The sequence below is a fragment of the Polyodon spathula genome, chromosome 5 (assembly GCF_017654505.1).
Source record: "Polyodon spathula isolate WHYD16114869_AA chromosome 5, ASM1765450v1, whole genome shotgun sequence".
Lineage (NCBI taxonomy): Eukaryota > Metazoa > Chordata > Actinopteri > Acipenseriformes > Polyodontidae > Polyodon > Polyodon spathula.
This window is the reverse complement of record NC_054538.1, coordinates 56,369,318-56,392,349: the sequence shown is the minus strand read 5'-3', so window position 1 is coordinate 56,392,349 and position 23,032 is coordinate 56,369,318. Positions and strand designations below refer to the sequence as shown.

The following is a 23,032-nucleotide window of genomic DNA, read 5'->3' as shown; positions in this document are numbered from 1 at the left end:
TTTAAAACCGGTTTTACTGTAAATGAAATTATTTTTCAACCGTGCGTGTACAATAAACAGCTTTGTGAAAATAAATTGTACCTGACGTTCCTGACAGGAGCTGAATAAATGGACCGCAAAAGGTTAAAAGTCACAGAAAAAGCACATACCTCCTCCAGTCAGTGTAGTACAAATTCCTCCCGTAGCTCGTAATTCCGAAGGGATACTGGATTCCTTCAAGGATTTTTCTGCGGCCTGTCTGGTTTGGGTTGATGCACTCCACTCGTCGAGTGCCTGCAACGAAAAACAAGGGAATGTCATCTTGGATTTCATCAAGACAAATGTTATGATGTCAAAGGGTAATTGTACTGAAGATATTGGTACTGGCTTGCTTAGAGTTAAATCATTTAAGAATTACTGTATTTACTTTTTCTAACCATTTCAAAAGGCTGGGTAGAATGGAGATACAAAGAAATTAAGCATCTTAAACAAATACACACATGTACTTCAATCAGTTTTTAACCAACACATGCTCCAACCCCTCCACCATGGTTGCACTAACATACCTGCATCAGCCCAACAGAGTTGTGAAGAGTGAGAATCATATGTCAAACCGTTGGGAAGACCCAGGTCATCCTTCACCAGAATCCTTCTGTTTGTACCGTCCATGTAAGACGCTTCAATCTTGGGGGCCTCCCTGTTCCAGTCGGTCCAATACAGGTGACTGTTGGAAAAGCAAATCAAAAGTCATAATACTGCAGGGGTCCCAGAGTGGTTCACCTGGTAGCCGCGTGGTGTGCAGGGAGAGTCATACAGCGCAGGTTCGCGTCCTGGCTGTGCAAAGTTGCCGGTCTTTGCTGGGGATTCTGAAGGGAGTGTCGCATTGGCTCTGGCTGTCCCGTGGGCTAGGGAATCAAAACCAACAGGGACTGCTTCTCCTCATCATGCTACAGCGAACCCTGCTGGCCAGGCGCTCAAGCTCAAACGCAGACACCTGCAGCTGGCCTTTGTCCTCCAGAGTTCTAGGGTGTAAAAGAGATTGGAGGACGCCCACTGAACCTTCAGATATCCTGAGCTGTGTGGTGAATTGTTGCGGTGAGGGGAAACAAAATGTACTGGACATTCCAAATTTGAGATAAAATAATTGGGCACACTAAATAAATCAAAAAAATTCATAATACTGCTAACAAGGATATAACCTTACAGTCAACAAGGTATTACTGGATGTTTAACTGTGTTTATTTAACTCATGAGCAGGGTCAGAAACAACCCACTCATTTATGTAATAACTACCATAAACAGAAAATGATACAAAGCTAATCTAAACAAGAGCAGTACACTAGTTAAGACAACTGATATTTTATACCCATACCAAGTTGCTGTTTAATGAAAGAATAAACAGTTATACAAAACAGACACTTTGTATTCAGTCAAAGCATCTGACAATGTAAGACATACAGAAGCAAATTTTTCCTCCAAGGAAAAATGAGAACAGGTTCAATATAAATTGTTTATGTTTAAGTAATGTGGTTTGCAGGGTTTCTATAACTACCATTCTGCATTTCCATTCTGACAAACTCTCTGGAAACCTGATCCAGGCATGTTTTGAATGCAACCCATTAAGTCTTCAACAATGCTGATCCCAGATTACAAAAACAGGGCTTGGTATACAATAGGCTTCACATTGTACAAACCAAAATAGAATAATCCAGTCTACAGTCCCAATACTACATCCTGGGTAGTGAAATGGAAATCTCCTTGCATAAGACACTGGCCTTTACCTGTGGAACCTAGCTTAAATCTATCCAGGACAAAAGATTATTTACTTACTATTGCTCCATGTAGACAGTGGTCCACATCACAAAAAAACAATCAAAATTGGAGCTGGAGCTCTAACTTTCATAACACACTTCACATGTCACGCACCCTTTGGCGGAATCGGTGACGATAGCTCTGGGGTTCACCAGGTCATCGTCGAACAGCACACGCCTCTGACTGCCGTCCAGCTTGGCCACTTCAATCCTGTCCCGCATCGAGTCCGTCCAGTACAGGTTACGGCCCAGGTGATCTACAGCTAGTCCTTCTGGACTGTCCAGATCTAGAGAACAGAAAAATAGTGAATCCTCCCACTCTGAAGGCTAAAGAGACCACAGAACAGTCTGCCGCCTCACAGATTAAGTAAATATAAAACCGGGTCTTCTTACATTTGACCCATGTTGAGCTTTTGTGGGACAAGTCTTCCTTTTTAGAGTGAAAATGGAAAAGTTTGGGACAAAGGATAAAAAAAACAAAAACAAAAAAACACACACAGCAGAACACTTGTAGTGAAGTTTACAAGCTACCTAATTTTTGTAGAAATGTTTTTTGCTGAATGTCACTTCACCCAACTTTTAAACCCAGCTAATAAAACTTTATCTAGTACATGGCACACCTAATACGTCTGGGCTAGTCTGGTGTTCCAGTATTTCTGCAACACTTGTGGCAGACTAAGTCAGAATTGCCCCATTCCAATAGCTTGTCATTTCTGCTCAGTTACACGTCAAAACAAGAACGTTTATTACATTAAAAATGTATGTAACACAGCACATTTACTTCTGTGTAATGTTTATATTGTAAATATCTACATGCAGGTGTATTTAAATCCTATTCAAGTTATGGCTTGTTTTGCACACAGGGTTTCCGGCAGACTTCATGCACATTAAATTAAAAACATTTTAGAATCACTGCCTTATCCCAGGTGTGCAGCTACCCACCTGTTGTAATGACTGGGATGGCATCTCCTCCCTGCAGACTGGCCTTGCTGATGGACGGGCTAGTGATGTCGGTCCAGTACACCATCTTGTCTACACAGTCATAGGCCACGGCAATGATCACTTTATCCTGTGGGAACATCATATTTTACTACAGCACTTCTCTTACACCGTCTTGTACACCAGGTATTTAGTACACATTTTACTGATGCACTACAACCGCTATAGGTACAGTGCTTTGGATACTACACCCTGCTTCCTACACGGCAGCGGTGTCGTGACGAATTTTGCCCCTTGCTGAATTTTGCACTACTTTGAGATATGCAAATGCATGAGTGTTTCGTTGAACTTGTTCCGTGTGATCACTTAAGCTACCGGTATTAATTTATTCATCACCATGGTTTACTGTGAACTTTCGGTATTACAAATTAAATGTACATTTTAGACAGAAAAACACAAAATTGTGAATGTCCATTTCTGCACATTACATTTTTATTTTATATTTTACATGACTGATTACTTATCATCTGTTTAATCTAAATAATTTATTTATCGATGTGGTTTACTGTTAACTTTTGCTATTACAAATTAAACGTACATTTTAGACATTTTATATATATATATATATATATATATATATATATATATATATATATATATATATAAAAAAAAATATTTATAACGTGCTGTGGTGTGGAACATACTCTAATATCCACATGCCCTGGGTGCGTTATAAGTCATGAGGCGAAACCCGGACCCAGGCCGTGTGGATATAAGAGTATATCCCACACCCTGAAGTGCCTTATTGCCCTTATAAAATGGATCAACCAACATTACCAAAAAAAACCGAAAAAAACAAACAAAAAAAATATAGTAAAAATATGTTTTAAATTAACAAAAAAGTTATTTTTATTAAATATCCTTCCACCTCTGCCTGACTTTAGAAAAAATAGTCCCTTAAAACATAAAAAACTAAAATGCATTAATTAAAAAATAATTTCAGATGTTGAATTGAACAGTGCCACTGAAAGTGCAGTGTTCATTCGTTACACTTCTTGTAATTCTTGGTTTATTCATTACATTTTCAAAGTAAAATACTACTGCCCACTTTCATCATGACACAAATGAGTCTGCCTTTAAATCACTCAGCACAAATAAGACTACCTTTAAATCACGCAGACCCTTCCTCACAAGACCTGCAATAGTATCAGATGAGAGTGAGTTTTTTATAATCATCCTTTGTTATCCAGGGTAGTAACATGAGGTATCCATACCAGATTTGTGCTACAGCTTCACAGTGGTGAGAAAGAAGTTACAGTATTTGCATGGAATACCCGGTTACTTATCAAACTGACTTTGCAATTTACAGCTTGGTAACGTGGAGAACTACTGGGCCAGTGTTAAGAAACAATTTAAAACAATGCAGGGCACAGCAGAAGACATGATACCACAGTACACTGGACTCATTTAAAAGGTATGGCAGGAACTGTCGAGATGAATTTATAAATGTTCAGCATCAGATCACACAGCTGCGCAGGGGGTGGGTCCAGTGGCAGCAGGCAGGCAGACCGAAGAACGGACAGCGGGAGCAACGGCAACAAAACATCTTTTAACCCCAAAGTCTCTTTTGATAGGGACCCAAATCTTTTGTGAAAAGCTGAAAGTTTAAGAGATATTTTTAAGAAACTACTTATTTTCACAATGGGATAGGGAAACGTCGTAGTTCAGGGAGAAGGAACAGTGATCAGAATGGCGAGCTTTGAATTTTTGTTTTTAAATTCAAGGTGTATGGATATCTGCCAGTGATTTGCCCGTTTTTGAAAAAAAAAGTGCCGACCCATGGTGATATGCTGTAATATCAACACCCCCATGTGACCTATTTTGACCAATAAGGATAGAGTATTTAAAATACCTATATATAGGTATGGTTTTATATGGTTCACAAAATGATCATCGAACAATTAGACATAATGTAATAGAACTAATGGAAAACAATATAAAACGATATGAAATGTACATTGACTCAGTGACCCATATTGAAAAAATGAAATTAAGTGACGGCAGTATAGATTCTTGGGCTACAGAGGCAGAAGTTCTGGCAGCTGCAGACCTACTAAATAGGCCCATACACATATACATAGACTTAAAGAATAAGGATTGTTTTAAATATGAAGGCACAATAGAAACTGTTAAAAATAAGAATGATCCAATTAATCTTTTATACAACAATAACCATTTCTCAGTTATTGTATTTAAAGACACTGAAACCAGAGAAATGTCTGAAAACTGTGCCATCATTAAGAAAGACAATCAAAATACATCTAAAACAGTAAAAATAGAACAGTTTAAATGCAAAATAGAGAATTAAACAGGACTAGGACAGAGAATTCAAAACAGAAAGATAGGAGACCCAGAAATGGAAATGGTAACAAATACACTAAAGATAAAACAGAAGACATAGTATTTAATTTATCAAGGAAAAATTTAACCACACCCCAAAAAGAGGTATTGAGTAAAGGAATTAAGTTTATACCGACTAAAAAATACATTGATAAAGATAAACTGGCCACCGAATTAAAGGAATGGGAGAGACGCATGAGATTAGCAGAATATTTTTTCAATGAAGAGATCTCAGATTCAGAGGGTAATTATGAGCATGGGATTAAGGTTAATAGTACAAGCAGGTGGACTCCTCCAGATGGAAGAGACAAGTGGTTAGACATGTATATTGAAGTAGTTAAACAAGAAATTATAGCAGGCCTATACTTAATTTAACCAATATTGAAGAACAAGCTTTGACTGAGTTGTTAAATGATGATGATATAAGTATAATACCGGCAGATAAAGGATCGGGAATAGTGATAATGAACACAGAGGACTATATGAAATCTGTAGAATGTGAAATAAAGAATACGGATACATATGAAGAAGTTAAAAGCAATAGGATCAATAAATCGGTAAAAGAGGTTAAGGACATTGCAGAGAGACTATACAATAAAGGCATTATATCAGAAGAATTAAAAAAATACATGCAGCCACATAATGCAAGACCAGGCCTAGCAAGGGGAAATCCTAAAATGCACAAAGAAAATCATCCTATGTGAATGATAGTCAGCACAATTGATAATCCAACACACATAATAGCTGAAATAGCAGAAAAACAACTTAGGTCACATGTTGAGAAATTACCAAGCTATGTTAAGGATACAACACAAATTTTAAAAAGACTTGAATCACTAAAGCACAACCTTCCAGAGAATACAATTTTATTTTGCATGGATGTAAAATCCTTGTATCCAAGTGTCCCTCGTAAAGAAACCTTAGAAGCTTGTCAAAAAGCACTAGATAATAGACTAGATAAATCAATACCCACAGCAGAGGTGCTGAACATGATCAATGTAGTTTTAAAAAACAGTTATTTAACGTTTGTTTATAAAAATTACAAACAAACCGATGGTACAGCAATAGGATCTGAACTAGGAATGCATTTTGCCAGTACATACATGGGGAAATGGGAAGAACAATTACTTAGAAAATCAGAAAGAGAACCTTTAGAATACATTCGGTTTGTAGATGATATTTTTGGGGTTTGGACACATGGAGAAGAATCTCTTTTCCAGTTTCATAAAATGGCAAACGAAATACACAATAATATTAAGGTGGACCTTCGATGGACAAGAAAAGAAATAGAATTTTTAGATACCGTAGTAAAACTTGAAGAAGGTTCAATTGAGACTGACCTCTTCTATAAACCTACTGACATGCACCAGTATTTACACATGTTCTCTGCACATCCAGTACACACTAAAAGGGCAATCCCAAAGGGGCTAGGAATAAGAATACAAAGAATATGCTCTAAAGAAAGTGACTATGTAAAACAAAGACATGTATTAAAAACAAATCTTAAAAAAAGAGGATACAAAGAAAGAATTATAGAGACAGAGTTAAGAAAAGTGGATAAACTAAAAAGAGATGATCTACTAGATTATAAAAATAGAGATAAAAAGGTCAAAAGAGTCCTATTAGTAATGATGTACTCTAAACTTTTGCCCAATATTTCTAAGATAGCTTGGAAACACTTGCGTATTCTACATAATTCAGAAAAATTGAAAAAAGTGTTTCTTAAGGCCCCAGTTTTAGCATTCAAAAGAGAAGCTAATTTAGGTGATATTCTAGTTCACAGTAAACATAAAAGAATAATTGACAGAATAGGTTCTACAAATACTTGCACTAGTACATTTAAGTTTGTAAATACATGGACAAAAGTAGAAATATAATTAAACATAAGAACACCACATATCCACTAAAAACTAATACCTACTGTAAAAATAACAGTGTTGTTTATGGAATAGCCTGTGAAAAATGTGATGAAATAAAATATGTTGGAGAGACTGGAACAACTTTATATAAAATAATTCAGAACCACCTTTCATTAATTAGAAATAAAAAAATGAATGAACCAATAGTACAGCACTTCACCAGTCAAGGACATGACATAAATGATGTAAAGTTTGTAGTATTAGAACAGCTAAAATTAGATAATGCGACATATAGAAGAATAAAAGAAAGTAAATGGATAAATAGACTGAACACAATTATGCCAGCGGGACTCAACAGAAAAGAATGAACTAATTAATTCCAATAAATATATAAAAGTTAAAAATAATTAAATAAACAAAATTAATTCAAAAGTTGTGCATGCTGATGCGCTGGGGAGACCATATCAAGGCTGATCCTCTGAGCCAGCATTGCATGATAATATAAATATAAGCTTATATAAAATAATGTTAATTAGAATTAATATAGATTTAAAGATACAAGTAAAAGTGATGTCACATATATCTCACACATACACACACACACACAATTTTCTACACAGAAGGGATTTTGTCAGAAATGCCCTCAAATATATATTTTTAACCATTTAAATCATTTAAACTTGTGTCTCATTTTTGTACACTGTTATACCTCCTTCAAATTTAGAGAGCTACATAGTTAATTTAGCGGATGCCTTTATCCAAAGATACGTAGCTTTTTAGTAACATTATTGGCATTCATGTACGTGTCTGCATTTGCGTTGCCATGTTTCATTGCTATGTTTATTACGCTAACCCGTGCTTTGCTATATTTTATAATTCTTGCTACATTTTGGTTTACTGAAACTTGCATTAAGCATTTACCATTAGGCTAACATTGCTTGGTTTATGCATCAATCTTTTCATACCGCTATTCGCAATTCAGGTACTGTGATGCAATATTTCACCGCTAATAAAAGACTACGGCTTACTAATACTGTACTGGTATTACACATGTAGTGTATGGAAAAGGGTGAGTGATGTATATGTTTAGATGATTTTAAATGAGTCTACCTTTAATTTTAGTTTCTAAACACATACCGGTATATGTAATGTAATGTAATGTAACTTTACGCGAGGACATTGCTGTTCACAAGCTCTTTGTGTTTTGATCTTTTTATACTGCTTTCATGTCTATAATGTACATTTGTAATACCAAAAGCTCACGGTAACCCACGGCGATTAATACCTTAATAGCTTAAGTAATCACACAGTCAAACTTATCTCAAAGTAGTGCAAAATTCAACATGATAGCGGCACCATATAGAGTTGTTCCGTATCATGATTTTAATACAACTTTTGTTTACATAATATGCATTACACAAAAGCAAAGATCCAATTTCTGCATGCGAGTGACATTTAAATGCATGATTTATAGCATTCACATTGTCAAACGGTTTCTGTTAACAGAGGAGAAAACACACACACACACACACACACACACACACACACACACACACACACAGGAGTGTGATCGTCAACTGATGACCCTTTAAGTTTTAAAACTACCTCTGAATTCCTGGCTCGCAAACTCACCTTCCAATACAGCCCTACATATCTGTATTTATTTTTTTTGAATACAAACCACTTGAGATAAAAGGAACAAGCAAGACTTTGAAACACAAAGTTTTGCAATACCATATGTGAAGAGCGACACACTGGTTTGATTTTTTTTTTTTTATACATATAAAAGTTCAACCGAGAAATATTGCAGCCCACCACATGTTCTTCACTTGAGAAAATGTGGAATGTGCAATTGAGGCTTGTCTGTTGGTCCTGAAATATCTCCTTTGAGTAAAGTGACTACTCATGCAAGGAATGAACTAACACCAACACACAAGCTTTGCTGTACACAACCTGCATGTATCAATAACAATAAGACTGTTAAGTAGAGATGTTAATGCTATCTACTGCCATGTATAGTCTGAGAACTTGTTAATGTAAATCAGTCATGGAAGCTATTTATTTGAGGGTAAACACAGCTGTTTAGGACCCCTAGATTCTCTAGTGTCAAGGGCAGTCATCTCAGACAAACTTGAAATTCTATGTTTTCTCCGAAATTCATTTTTGGACAATAAAAGTTCAACTGCTTTGGTCACTAGTCTTAGAAATCAATACCTTTACGGCTGGATTTTACTGTAGCACTTTACAAATGGCGCTTACAAAAGTTGACCACAGTAAAAGCATAGCAGAATGTAATAAAAGCATTGTGAAAGCACGGTAAAGTATAGATAAAGAATAGTGAGGTATGGTAAAGAACATTGCTAAACATTGAAAACCAGGGGTAAATACACAGTATACCCATGGGAAAAGCACATTAAAACTGCAAAAATACAGCTGTAAACTTTTATACAGGAGTTTTTGATGAATTCTCTGATGCTGTAAAACGTTCCAGTAAAATCTAGCTGTAGTTGATCCTTGCAGAGTATAGGTTTATCAAATCAACCCCTTAGCAACCGTGTGGAAAACAAAATCTGCTTGAAAGGAACTTTAGAGAGAGCAAAGAATTATGTCCAAGGGTAACAGACCAAATTTCATATTGCAAAGTATTTGCAAATGTTACTACAGTACACACTGCTCTACAATGTCTCAATATCAATTGTATAATATATTATCTATATATCTATATATATTTATATATATATATATATATATATATATATATATATATATATATATAGCTATATATATATTATATAGGATGAGCAGGGATGGAAATAAGACTCCAAGTGCATAGCAGTTTCACCCATTCTAGATTTTAATACGAACTTGATTAGCCACAATGTATAGGTAACAAGCTCAGGTGTGCCATCTTAAACTCCTAGTAAATCAAGGAATAGATACAACTGCTATGTAATGGGAGTCCAATTTCCATGGAGGGGAAGGGTGCTACCCCATAGTGCCACTAATTATGTATAATCTAATGTTTGTCTTTTTTTTTTTTTTTGCCATTCCCCTTGGTTCATTTGGAAAATTATTAGATTACAAATAACAGGGTAAGGCGGTAACACTGGTAGAAACTGGCCATATAAAAATCTTTACAAAGCCAATAATAATGTACAATGTAATGACATGAACTGAAAAAATATATAAAAATTTTCCAACAACTGTGAAGGAATTACTGTGCATGGGCCAAAGGGTTACTTTACTTCATTCTCCAAACTAAGCAAGTCCTGAATTAGCAGAAAATAGCCCGCTGACATGAAAAATCAGTATGTCCCCTATTTACACCCCTATTTCCACATAGGGAATTACCATTTAAGTAAACACTTCAGTTCACAACACAGGTCATATAGCAATGCTTTCAAAGAAGGTCTTTCTTTTCTCCTCGGTGGCTTGAAACAGTTGGTAATTGAAAAAGGGGAAGGGGGCTCTCTTCGCAAGCCGGATTATAAGAGGGCAATGGGTGGAAGTGGTATAAAGGTCAACTGATTTCATGTGGTGCCACTCAACACTTACGGGGAGGTGCAGCACAGCCTTGGCTTCGCTCTTCTTCATGGTATAGCCCTCCAGAGGGACATGCTCGATCTTCCCACTCTGAGTGAAGAGTAAGTGAGTGCCGGGGGGCAGCGGGTGCACATCTGGCCTTGGAGTGGGTCCCACAGGAGGAGGGGAAGGAGGGGTGCCCGATTCAATGCCTGAGAAGATGCGGGAAGAAATCATTGTAGAATTAGATCAAGTGGATCTGACTAGGAACTGAATGTTCATAACTATTTACAAAACTCCTCACCACCACCTCTCTGAAATACTGATCACAGACAATGATGGGCACAATCTTTACAAAAACAGAAAAAAAAACAACCCTCACATTTTCATATGCATATTTGTTTTGGAATTGTTCTTAATCTTCTCTGTCATGTTTCATGATTAATAATTTCTCATTACAGGAGTAAATAAAATGAAGCATTATTATTATTATTATTATTATTATTATTATTATTATTATTATATTAATATATAATAATAATAATAATAATAAATTAAGAGCTAGATACAGATTTGGGAGTAGTCCTTACAGTCCAATTATACAAATAGGGCACTACAGGTTTAAGTTTACTGTTTGTATTACCAGCTTTTTTATTTGGGAAAAAAAAACAGAACAAGTATGTTGCCTTTTATTTTCATTATAACATACATTACCAAAACAATCACATTCTTGAGAATTATAAATACGGATTTTGTTTATATATACACACATACACATATACACACATAAACACACACACTGCCATGAAAAAGTATTTGCCCCCTGTCTGATTTTCTGCATTTTTGCACATTTTTCACATTGAATTTGGTCAGATCTTTTTGTGGGTTGTAGTAGTATATAAAGGGAGTCTGACAGAAAAAATGACACCAAAGTTTGGTGCTTCTTTCATTTGTTTGGTGTGCAAGGTAATCAAACATGTAGTCTTCAGGTGTGAAAAAGTTATTGTTCCTCCCTAGTTAACTCAACCCAATTAGATGGATAATTAGGGTCAGCTGTTTGAATACTTTGGTTAACTATCAGGCCTGATTTGGGCCAACCCTGCCCAATATAAATCTGATTAACTTTGGCCCTTACCAACAGAGTGAAGGTTCTAAAGGCACATCATGCCACGATTAAAAGAAATTCCTGAAGACCTCCGGGAAAAAAGTTGTTGATGCCTTCCAGTCATGGGTTTGCCAATGACAGATGATGTTTCTCTGTACTTGTTGATTACGCTTTGGATACCACATCTTGAAAATCAAGTAATGCGTGCTATTTCACTCTGTGTTTTTCCTTCTTTATGCAAGTCAAGGTTGTTATAATAGTAGAAAACACTACTGGAGGCTTTGAGTAAATTGCTGATGCTCATTATGCATCAGAGCAGAAAAATGCAACATGTCTAGACTTTTGCACAGCAGCGTGTGTGTGTGTGGGTGTGTGTGTGTGTATATATATATATATATATATATATATATATATATATATATATATATATATATATATATATATATATGTAATTACACACACACACACAGTGGCTCTCAAAAGTATTCACTGAACACATTTTATTGTGTTATAACATGTAATCAAAATGGATTTAATTAGTTTTGCCACTGATCAACACAAAAATAAGTCCATAATGTCAAAGCGAAAAATAAAATCCTACAAATTGTTCTAAATTAATTACAAATACAAAACAGAAAATAATTGATTGCATAAGTATTCACCCCCTTTGCTATGACACACCTAAATAAGCTCTGGTGCAAACAATTGTCTTTAGAAGTCACATAATTAGTTGAATGGAGTCACCTGTGTGCAATTAAGGTCTTTCATGATTTCAGGTTAAATACACCTGTCTCTGGGAAGTCCAACAGTTGGTTAGTACATTTCTAAAAAAAAACTACACCAGGAAGACAAAGGAACATTGAAAGCAAATCGGAATAAGGTTCTTCAAAAGCACTAATCAGGGGTAGGAGACAAGAACATTTCCAAGGCATTGAATATCCCTAGGAGCACAGTAAAGTCCATTATTAAGAAATGGAGAGAATATGGCACAACTGTGAACCTCCACTGCTGAGCTGGGAGACACTGTGCATACAGCAACAATAGTCTGGGTGCTTCACAAAACTGGCCTTTATGGGAGACTGGCAAAAAGAAAGCCATTGTTGAAAAAAACTCGCAACAAATTTCGGCTAGAGTTTGCCAGAAGGCATGTGGGAGAGTCTGAGACCAAGTGGAAGAAGATTCTATGGTCTGATGAAACCAAAATAGAGTTTTTTGGCCTCAATGCTAAGTGCTATGTTTGGCGCAAGCCTAACACCGCACATCATCCTGAGAACACCATCCCTACCGTGAAGCATGGTGGTGGCAGCATCATGCTATGGGGATGCTTCTCTGCGTCATGGCATGAAAAGCTTGTGAAGATAGAGGGCAAAATGGATGCAGCAAAGTACAGAGAAATCAGAGAAAAAACAAAAAGGTCAATGTCCTGGAGTGGCCCAGTCAAAGCCCAGACCTCAATCCAATTGAGAATATGTGGAAAGAGTTAAATTACTGTTCACCAAAGGTCCCCTTCCAACTTGATGGAGCTTGAGCAATTTTGCAAAGAAGAATGGGCAAAAATTACAGTGTCCAGATGTGCAAAACTGGTAGAGACTTATCCAAATAGACTCATGGCTGTAACTGCTGCCAAAGATGCTTCTACCAAATATTGACTCAAGGGGGTGAATACTTATGCAATTTCTGTTTTGCATTTGTAATTAATTTAGAACAATTTGTAGATTTTATTTTTCACTTTGACATTATGGACTTTTGGTTTGATCAGTGGCAAAAACTCCTAATTAAATCCATTTTGATTCCATGTCGTAACACAATAAAATGAGCAAAAGCCCAAGGGGGGTGAATACTTTTGAGAGCCACTGTGTTTGTGTGTGTGTGCGTGTATATATATATGTATGTATGCATATGCAAATAATTCAATGGAACTGCAAGAAAAGGTTCCAATATAAAATGTTACTGCTGCACCTGGGACAGCCACAGTGATTTCATTACAGTAACCCCCTGCCGGAGACATTCCTCAGCACTTACAGGGAGGCCTGACCCCACGCTCAGACCTGGTGCCAGGGATCTCTTGGCCGTTCCTATCCACACACCAGCACTGGCCTGCGCTGGAGTGACACTGAAGGGGGCTGTAGTTGCCGTGATCGTCACAATTTGGGACATACTGGCCGGGGACGGGACGAGGTCCCCGGGGGAAGGACCCAGAGGAGGTGCGCAGGATACTCTCTCGGTGACGCTGGCACAGGGTCTTCTCTGGCTCTGTTAAAAGAAGGGATATACAAATCGAAATGAAGTGGTACTGGAGAAGGCAGCTTCCAGCAATATTGGATATACCAGCATCAAAATGCACTAAAACAACATCAGTAACGGCTTGTCCATCACTTAAATTTATGGTACCTGCAGGGTTTTCAGTGAATAACAAAAACCTTTTTATGCTGGAGAGCAACAGTTTACAGTTTTTTGTACTCTACAGAGGCACACAAAACGCGTTATCCTTGGTTTGAATCTATTAGTCTATTTTAAAACTGCAGAACATAAGTTGCTTACAATTGTTTTAGTTTTTCTTTGCCCTCAACTTCATTAGAAGACACATCTTCAATAGGATTCTTTTTTTTTTTTACTGGATCTCAAATTAATTCAATAAAAACTCAAGGCAACAGGGGTTAGAAGGTTTACGTTCCACATCTTTTCAGCATCTCAACCACATTTATTACTTGTCATAACAACCACCTTCAGGATTCCCACAGATATGGACACATCACAACAATACTACCATTCTTCCCTTCCACTCAGCTGGGAAAGAAACATTTCAAGGGGCATATATTGAACTGTTAATTAATAATTAATAATATTATTATTATTTATAAAGGGAATTAAATAGCTATGCTAATACGTTTGATGTCAGATTTTAGAATATTACAGAATCATTCCAAATTGATTACATATCATAAATGTGTTTTATTTTGTATAGACAAGTTTGGGCTAGCCCTATTTCCTCAGCCGTTGCCACCAGCATCACTGTGTTTTGATTAGCCAGAAGGTGAAACACTACCTGCGCTTTTAAATAAAAACATTACAGCCCTATATATATATAGTCTTTTTACTGTATTATGACAGATGTGAATGTAGTTAAAGCTGACTAGAAATGATCAACTTTTTTTAATACACTTGTAAAGAGAGCAGACACTGGGCACAAACCAGCATTCCAAACACCGCAATAGACAGTCTTATTTACTGCAAAAAACAGAGTCACTGGAGCGTTTAACCTCATGTCGCTGTCAGGGGACAAGTCATAACGGGATGTGCATCACACAACACTGCATGCCTACACTACACACACACACACACACACACACGAGTGGTTGCACAATAGTACTGGAAACAAATAAAAAACACTTGGAAAGGAACATTTTTTTGGAAAAGAAAATGCATTTTAAAATGGTACAGAAGTAGCAAGGGAGGAGTAATATTTCAAATGATTGTTCTCTCTAACCTGGAGAACTATCGTTAATATATATATATATATATATATTGGTATATATAAACTATATCTATATATATATATATATAATTGCTTCTCGAAAATGTGCATTGCCACTCTACGGGTACAACGGCACATTCTTTAGTTTCTCACAGGAAGAAGTCTTAAAATAAGACTGAAGACACATTTTTATTATCTATCTTTATCTTAACATGATTGCTTTCTTTTACTGTCTAAGGTTTTATAGTTTTGCTGAAATTGTTATTTTAGGTTATCTATTAGGTTGTATTTTATGCATTTAATTTCATTGCATTCTTATTGTTAAATTGGTCTTGTTTTTATTTACTCCTGTTTTATCTATTTTTTTTTTTTTGCATTTACTCTCCTGCTTGTATATTTTCATTTACTGTGATTATTGTATTTTCAGCTTTAGCCATGCAAAGCACTTTGAGGCATTGCTTTTGTGAAAGGTGCTATATTAAAAAACAAAAACAAACAAACAAACAAAAAAAAGCTGCCCTGCCACCAAAGAGCTTTTTTTCCATTTCCTAAGCATGGAGAACCTCATCTGGTTCTTTTTTATCTGGAAAATGGAGTACAAAGGTTTTCCTTATTACTAGAAACAACATGCCTTAATTCTCTGTGCCTGTCTGTACATCTATGTGTATACAGGTACGTGTGGCAGGTAAAAAAAAAAAAAGGAGCCATTTCTTTGTCAAAAACCCCTTTGAATACCAGACCATATTGCAGTTGAGAAAGAAGGCAGGCAAACATCAGTCTGGATTCCAGGGCCAAACAAGTTATGAATCCCACAATTAGAATGCAGGATATGAATAGCCACCACAATTGGTTCTGTTCATTCATTTGTTCTTTAACCTAAGCTCAGCCAAGACGCTTCATTTCAATCCCAGCAAGGGTGCTTCACATATTCAGATTTGGAACTGTGCTGAATTTAGTTACAGAGAAGAGAAGACAAATTACAGATTAATTCAATGGAATTCAAATGGTCTTTGAGAGGTCTTTCAACCAATTACATTGATTTTATAGCTGTACACTGTACACCACTAGATTTTATATGTACACTTATACCCATATGCAGAGTGTCTGTCTGACGCAATAATAATAATAATATTAATAATAATAATAATCTCAACTCCCTCAACATTGGCCACTACAGCATAGTGTTTCCAAAACCAAGTTACAAGGGTAAATGAGTGATGATGAGGCTTACCTGTACTATCCGATGCACACTGGAACCCATCACCACGGTAACCTGGCCTGCACTGGCACGTGAATGACCCTTGAGTGTTGTAGCAGATGGCTTCAGGGTGGCATCTGCTGAGCTGGCATTCATCTATGTCTGTTAGTTAGATATAAGGATTCACTCATCAGAAATGTAGAAGGTATTTGGGGGCTAGGTGCGTAAACTACTAATCCATAAATGTTTTACTACCTCTGGAGGCTTGAGATAAAATCTGACGTGCAAAAAAAAAAATCTGATGTGCATTGGAGGCCTTAATGCTAGAGCAAACTTCAATCCCCATAAAAAAAAACAAAAAACCAAAAAACAAAAAACAAACAAAAAAAACTACCACAGAATTTCATACAATTGTCAGTCTGTGCTTGGAGAGATCTAGGGTTGTTGGCCGCATGAACAAAGTGTGTTTGTTGTCGGTTTCTTCAATTAAAAAAACTCAAGAATATGGCCCTTCTGTTGAATCATTCCATTGTGTAAATGGTAAGTACATTAGATTCTCCTGTTTGCCCTGTCATGCACAGTAATGATCACTAGAACCTGAAGGTCCTTTGTATGATATGCAAATGTGGTAAAACACTGCTTGCCTGCTGTAGGGGGCTTATCATTGCAGTCAGCCAGGGCACACATACCAGAACATCCAGGGAGCTCCCATTCCTCTCACAGGGTGCTCCCAAAGGAATCTTTTCAGTGCCAAAATCAGGTGTTTTTACTGGACACCTTCAATACATCAGACACTGTGATTCAGTGAACCGGTACGGCAGACAGTGGCTTGTTAGTGCACTGGTCTGAATCTATGCAATTTCAAGCATTTTCTGACCAGCAGCCATTACCTGGAGGTAGTTTTTTATCTTGAAACCGGCTTGCCACAACATCACTGTTGCATTTTTTTCAACATGCCATTTTTGTTACAATTACCCATGCAATGTATATTTTCAACTTAATAAGGCCTTCTACAACATGATGGGGCACTGCATGTTCTAAACAAATACATTTTGTAGCAAAATGAGCTTCATTTTATAGTTATGTTTTTACTAATTTTAATTTTTTAACAACCACCAAGGGTTACATTATGGCACTGTGTGTGTGTATGTGTGTGTGTGCTACTTCACCCACCATCACAGGAGCGACCATCGCCAATAAATCCTGGCAAGCAGGAGCAGATGTAGGAGGAGCCCCCTGTGTAGCTACAGCGTGCACGCTCAGGTATGTCACATCTGTGACTGCCGCTCCGGCAGTGGTCAATAGGCAGGTTAATCGCTAAAAATCAAAGAAAAAAAGGCTATGAGATTATTCAGATATTTAAAATATGTTTTCTTAATTAATCCAGCACCTCCTACCTGCAACCTTTAGAAGGGTATCCAATTATTACAATATGTATATAAAGATATTGTTATTAACTATCTATGGTTGTGAGTTATGCAGAATGTTTGATTGTACTGCATATGAAATTCTGGTTTGTAAGGCTGGATTTAAATAACAATACAGAGGAGTGGCAAAGCACTGTATCTTATGTGATACAGAGATGCGCATCACAGGGTTAATACTGTTAACATTAAAGGGATATCCATAACCCTCTATTGTCGTCACATTACTGCTTATACACTCCTGAGATCCTATGGGTTTTCCTTTAAATATTCTCCAAATTGTTCCCAACACATATACCCAAGGTGACTGAGAAAAGACACACAGTATGAAAGAACTTACCAATACAAGTCTGCCCATCGTCAGCAAACTGGTAGCCCTCAAGACACTCACAGCGGAAAGTGCCGGGCTGGTTGTTACAAACTGCGTTGTTGCCACAGATGGTAGGGCTCTCTCGGCATTCATCAACATCTATGTTTAAAAAACCACAGTAAAAAAAATGGTCACTGCTACCAGATGCTCCCAACAACACACATTTACACCCCCCCCCCACCCCCTCACGCATAGACTGCCACCCACCAAGAATATCATAGATGTCTCAAAGGGAAAGAATTTGGTCCTGAAGATTTTGCCTTTATTAGTCCAACCATTTAGAGGCCAACACTCTAACAGAAATAAATCACTGCACCACAGATATCCTTAATAAAATGTAAGCTTTACAAAATGTGACTAATGTGATCAACAGAGGTAAAGACAAAGAAGTATAATATAATAAGTCCAAGTACAAAGATAGTATAATCAAAAATCCACAGCTAAATTTGCATTTCGATGAACTAATCTGAAACAGTGGTACATCTAAATATTGCCAACCTTTAACATTATATTGATCCTGCTAGAATTTTCCCACAGAGGTGATTTACTGACTCACATTATTAACATCATCAAATACAATAAAAAGTACAGTGGAACATCTAACATACATCCCCTCAGTACATACAGTCAGATCACTTTTCAGCGTGGTAGGCTGGAAGAACACTTTAGCAGAACTTATATCAGTATTGATACAGCTTATGGCACAAAGACAGGCAGCACAAATGGAGTAAGCAGCACAATAACAAAAATGTTTCCAAAACATAAAAGCAGTCCTCAGCAGCAGCTTTTCTTTCTCTACAAAGAGTTTCATAATGACAGTGTCAACGAGAATGGAAAGCATGAAGTACTGTACCCCTTTATGAGAGTCATTAACTCCTTAAGGATCAATGACAAAAAGGGACACAAATTAGCCACTTATGTTTTACTATGAGAGCCATTCCATACAAAACCTGGAATGGCTTCAAATGCCATACATATTTTTCCATCTCTGGATCATACCCTCCAAGAAAATACAGCCGATATCTTTAGAATGCTATAAAGTTGCTATAGAAACTCTTCACTTTGTTGGGCAGGTTCAGCCCTCAAAAAACCGTCTGCACAAAAAGTGTCGGATGTATCATGCCGATATTTATGGTACTGCACTAATAGCTGGACACTAATTAGATTAGATGGACACAAAATTAAATACTTTTAGTGCTTTACTACAGCCCAAATTATCAATATGTCAATGATGTATAATACAAAAATTAAATATGCTAGCTTCAACAGTCATGAATGTTTTGTAACAAACTAAAATGAAAAGCAAAAATCTTACTGTATATTGAATCCCAAGAAAACATTTTGACATTGTGTTCCTTTGGTTTAAGATAAACAAAGGAGTGCCCATCAGAGACTTAAAAGGGAAAATGTGTGGGTCACTAGCTTATCTGAGATGGATTACTCAAATACTAATGCAGGTGTTCAAACAATTGTTTAGCACAGACGGCCTCATCTAAACAACCAGCAACTGCTGCACCCTGCATCAGTAAACATCAGACCTTATTTAGTAATTCTTTCAAAACCCCAGGCAAACATGGCTCTCTTCAAAGCCTAAACATCAAAAAGATACTTCAAAAACCATGTGGATGCCATTAAGCTATCTGATTAGAAATATTTCACTAATTAGGAAATTGAAGCTTGAAGCTTTACAAAAATGTACTACATTTTAGAACAAAGCAAAGTAATTTTTAAAGTTGTATTGCATTACACATTAGAGGAAAAATATATTTTGGGGTCTTTGATATTTTTATGTTTGATGCATGTTTGGAAAAAAAAAGTACAGCCTACATTTTTAACACACATCAATTCACACAAATGTGTAGCAACCAAGGTTTTAGCCTTTTTCCTCTCAATTCATTCTCTCCTCCATGCTGCTGTGAAGGGATTTTCTACAATGCTCGCTAGTGTCCTTGTTAAAGGAAATGCAACAGGATTGCACGGCTTGTGTTAAGTGTAGTTCTGACTATCCAGCGAAGAAATAATTGGAAACACTTCAGGGTTATACGTTTAGATTCTTAACTACTGGCCCCTTGGACCACTGAGCTTGTGTTTTTACTGGCCCGGATCAATTTTATCTGGCCCAATATATATTATTTATATATTTGTCATGATGGCTTTTATTTTCACTGTGTTTCTAACTGTGTATGGTTACCAAAGATAGCCCACGTCTCTCAAAAGTAAAAGAAAGTGGCTAAGCAAAGCCTTTCAGTATAGGTCACATCAGCCATTTAACATGCACACATCTGTGTGCTGATCAGAAAATGAAAATACTATTAAGATTTGAAAATGTATGTGTACAAACGATGCTCATTTTTTCACAAGCAACCCCGTAACCGAGCTGTTACCATATGGTTACAGCAATGCTAAAACTGAATTATAATAATCCTAATTAGGGATGGGTCAGTGTAGTCAAATACACGATTACACAAAAATAAAACTAAAAAAAATATTCGAATAGCATATTACATATTCGAGTACACACACAAATGTGTGAACTGAAATAAAATAAACCCATATAGCAAGTGCTAAAAGAAGGAAGTCAAATGTGGGAAACGTTGAAATTAGAAAGTAAATTTAACATTATGATGAATATAAAAGGCATACTAAATGTCAAGCAGAACAACGTAGTGACTAATAAGAAAAAGCAAGATACTTGGGAGTTTGTTATTATTTTTTAACCCTGGTCTGCAGTTCTCATCTACTCTTGACATTGTGAATGGATAGTAACATCAACATTTGCACTGACCATTAAAAGCACAACCAGGAATGTTCCTAGTTTTGAATTACTTACAGGTTATTGAATAAACAAAGTAACTTTGATTCATCTGAGGTCAGTACATAATGACTAGTTGTAATTGGTAGAAATGTTATGCTATTGTAATGTTGAAATGTACAAGATTTTTTATTGTTTTTTTAACAATATTTGCACTATTCAGATTATTTTATAAATGTTCTTATTTATTTGTTAGAATTAAACAGGGTGTAGAATATTTAGGTTGTTATATGATAGGTGTTACTTTATTCTGAATACAGCAAAAAAAAAGATTTGGTTATTTGTTCAACATTATGCTACTGCTTTAATTGGAGGAATTATGCTCTCTGACGTTGCTACTCATTGTGATCTGTATTTTAATTCAGTAAACAAAAGGAAAAACGTGCAGAAGGAAATAGAATATTGAACAAAGAAATATCATCTTAGACATTGTTTGTACACTGTGATCCCCGCTAAACCTTATTGGCCTTCACATTTTCCTTTTATTCTTTGGAGCGTAAGAGCAAGGACTTTAGTTTGGGTAATTAAATATGTGAAAATGTTGCACCCTGTGCATTCTAAAAGGAAACTATACTAATAATAAACACTATTAAAACAATATTCATAATACAAAATAACTATCCTTCTCCGAGCGTTGTCGCTTGTGTAGCCTCTCCCAAGTCCGTGCTAATCTTGCTGAGGGATGCCAACAAGTCCTGGAAAGATAGAAGTCACAGCAGGCCAACTACCTTGCATACTATTACTGTGAGACTGGATATGATGTAAACAGATGTTGAATTTTCAACAAATAAAGAATTTTTATTTGCAAGTCTGGGAAACAAGGCAGAACATTACTTTTTTTTTTTCCACTGTCATAATGAAGCAAGATGCAGTCTCCACTCTAAATGTTTGTCTTTCTTTATGATTATTGACTTCAGTGCCTTCATTTGGCTTATTGGTTGCTTAGCTGTAGAAAATCTGATTTGTAAAGATTGTCCATGTAGCAGAAGCGATTTTTACCAACACAGCACTTTGGTAAGCAGTCTTAGATTCTGACAGTACAACAAACATGACGTGCAGCGGTAAAATTTGGATTAGTTCAATTAGTTATCGGAGCGGGTGGGGATTGGTCTGTAAATTAGTTTTTGCAGCTTTTTGGCAGACTGGTCCATTTCCCTCGATTCATGAAAAGGAAGCCATGTGCATTATACTTATACTATGCGATCTCTACCGGCCCCGGGCTGCCTGGCCATTGTTAATGTCGAACCCTGTCTTTATAGAGCAAGAGTCGCCCTCTATGTTAACGGCACCAATAGTGTGAAGATGTATTGTGTACCTTTAAAAAAGCATTAAAAATAAAAACAAAACAGTTAAACTGCTGTGCTATAAAAATATATATATATATATATATATGCCATATATATTATCTATATATATATATATATATATATATATATATATATATATAAGATAAAGAGGAACAGTGAAATGGTACTTGCTCATTTAAAACACAAATCATAAATTCAAACTTCAAGAAACCAAGTCAAGTAGACAAACATTTCAGCGAATGCCTTTAGTGTTAGGCTATATACCACAGTGATAAAAGGCATTAACTGAAAGGTTTCCTCCTTAACCGAAATTTGGCACACATAGGACCAGCACTTCAGATAAGCTGCATAAGGGTGTTTTACGCATTGAAAAAGTATGAATTACTTACGATATGTAAATGTAATGTGTAACGAATACGCAGAGCAATTTTGCTGCACAGCTTGAGTTCGTACGTTATCAGGCTCCTTGTGCTTCATTGGTTCCCAGCGTCTCAACGGTCAACTGTGTATTTGCTGCATGTGGTAGCTAGAGAATTCTGGGAAAGCTAATTGTAACCTGCCTGAGAACTTCTAGAAACATGTGACCAATAAGTCTAGGTTTTCAGTTAATTAAAAAAAAGTAAAATTAAAGAAACCGTATGGTTGAATCCACTCATTTGCACTTCGTGTTTGGGACTGGTGAGTTAGCGACTGGATTCTTGATTTTGGATTCCGGATTTCTCTGTGCTGTTTTAGTCCCCCTCAACCTATTCTTTGGATGGTAAAGCTATATAACAAAAGACAATATTCTGTGTTTGGAGAGGGGTGCATTATATTGCTATAGCAAGGCGA

At 36.4% G+C, this 23,032-nt stretch overlaps 1 protein-coding gene across 1 annotated transcript in view; it reads right to left on the bottom strand.

Moving 5' to 3' along the window:
- Positions 1-23,032, bottom strand: part of LOC121316073 (nidogen-1-like) — a 46,325-nt gene that overhangs the window by 4,891 nt on the left and 18,402 nt on the right. Inside the window, exons 10-18 of the mRNA XM_041250815.1 lie at positions 18,053-18,181; positions 17,462-17,605; positions 16,322-16,450; positions 13,638-13,868; positions 10,544-10,722; positions 2,733-2,859; positions 1,906-2,077; positions 546-703; positions 150-273 (exon numbers count right to left, since the gene is read on the bottom strand). Of these exons, the coding sequence (XP_041106749.1) occupies positions 150-273; positions 546-703; positions 1,906-2,077; positions 2,733-2,859; positions 10,544-10,722; positions 13,638-13,868; positions 16,322-16,450; positions 17,462-17,605; positions 18,053-18,181 (1,393 nt within the window). The remainder of the gene's footprint in view (positions 1-149; positions 274-545; positions 704-1,905; positions 2,078-2,732; positions 2,860-10,543; positions 10,723-13,637; positions 13,869-16,321; positions 16,451-17,461; positions 17,606-18,052; positions 18,182-23,032) is intronic.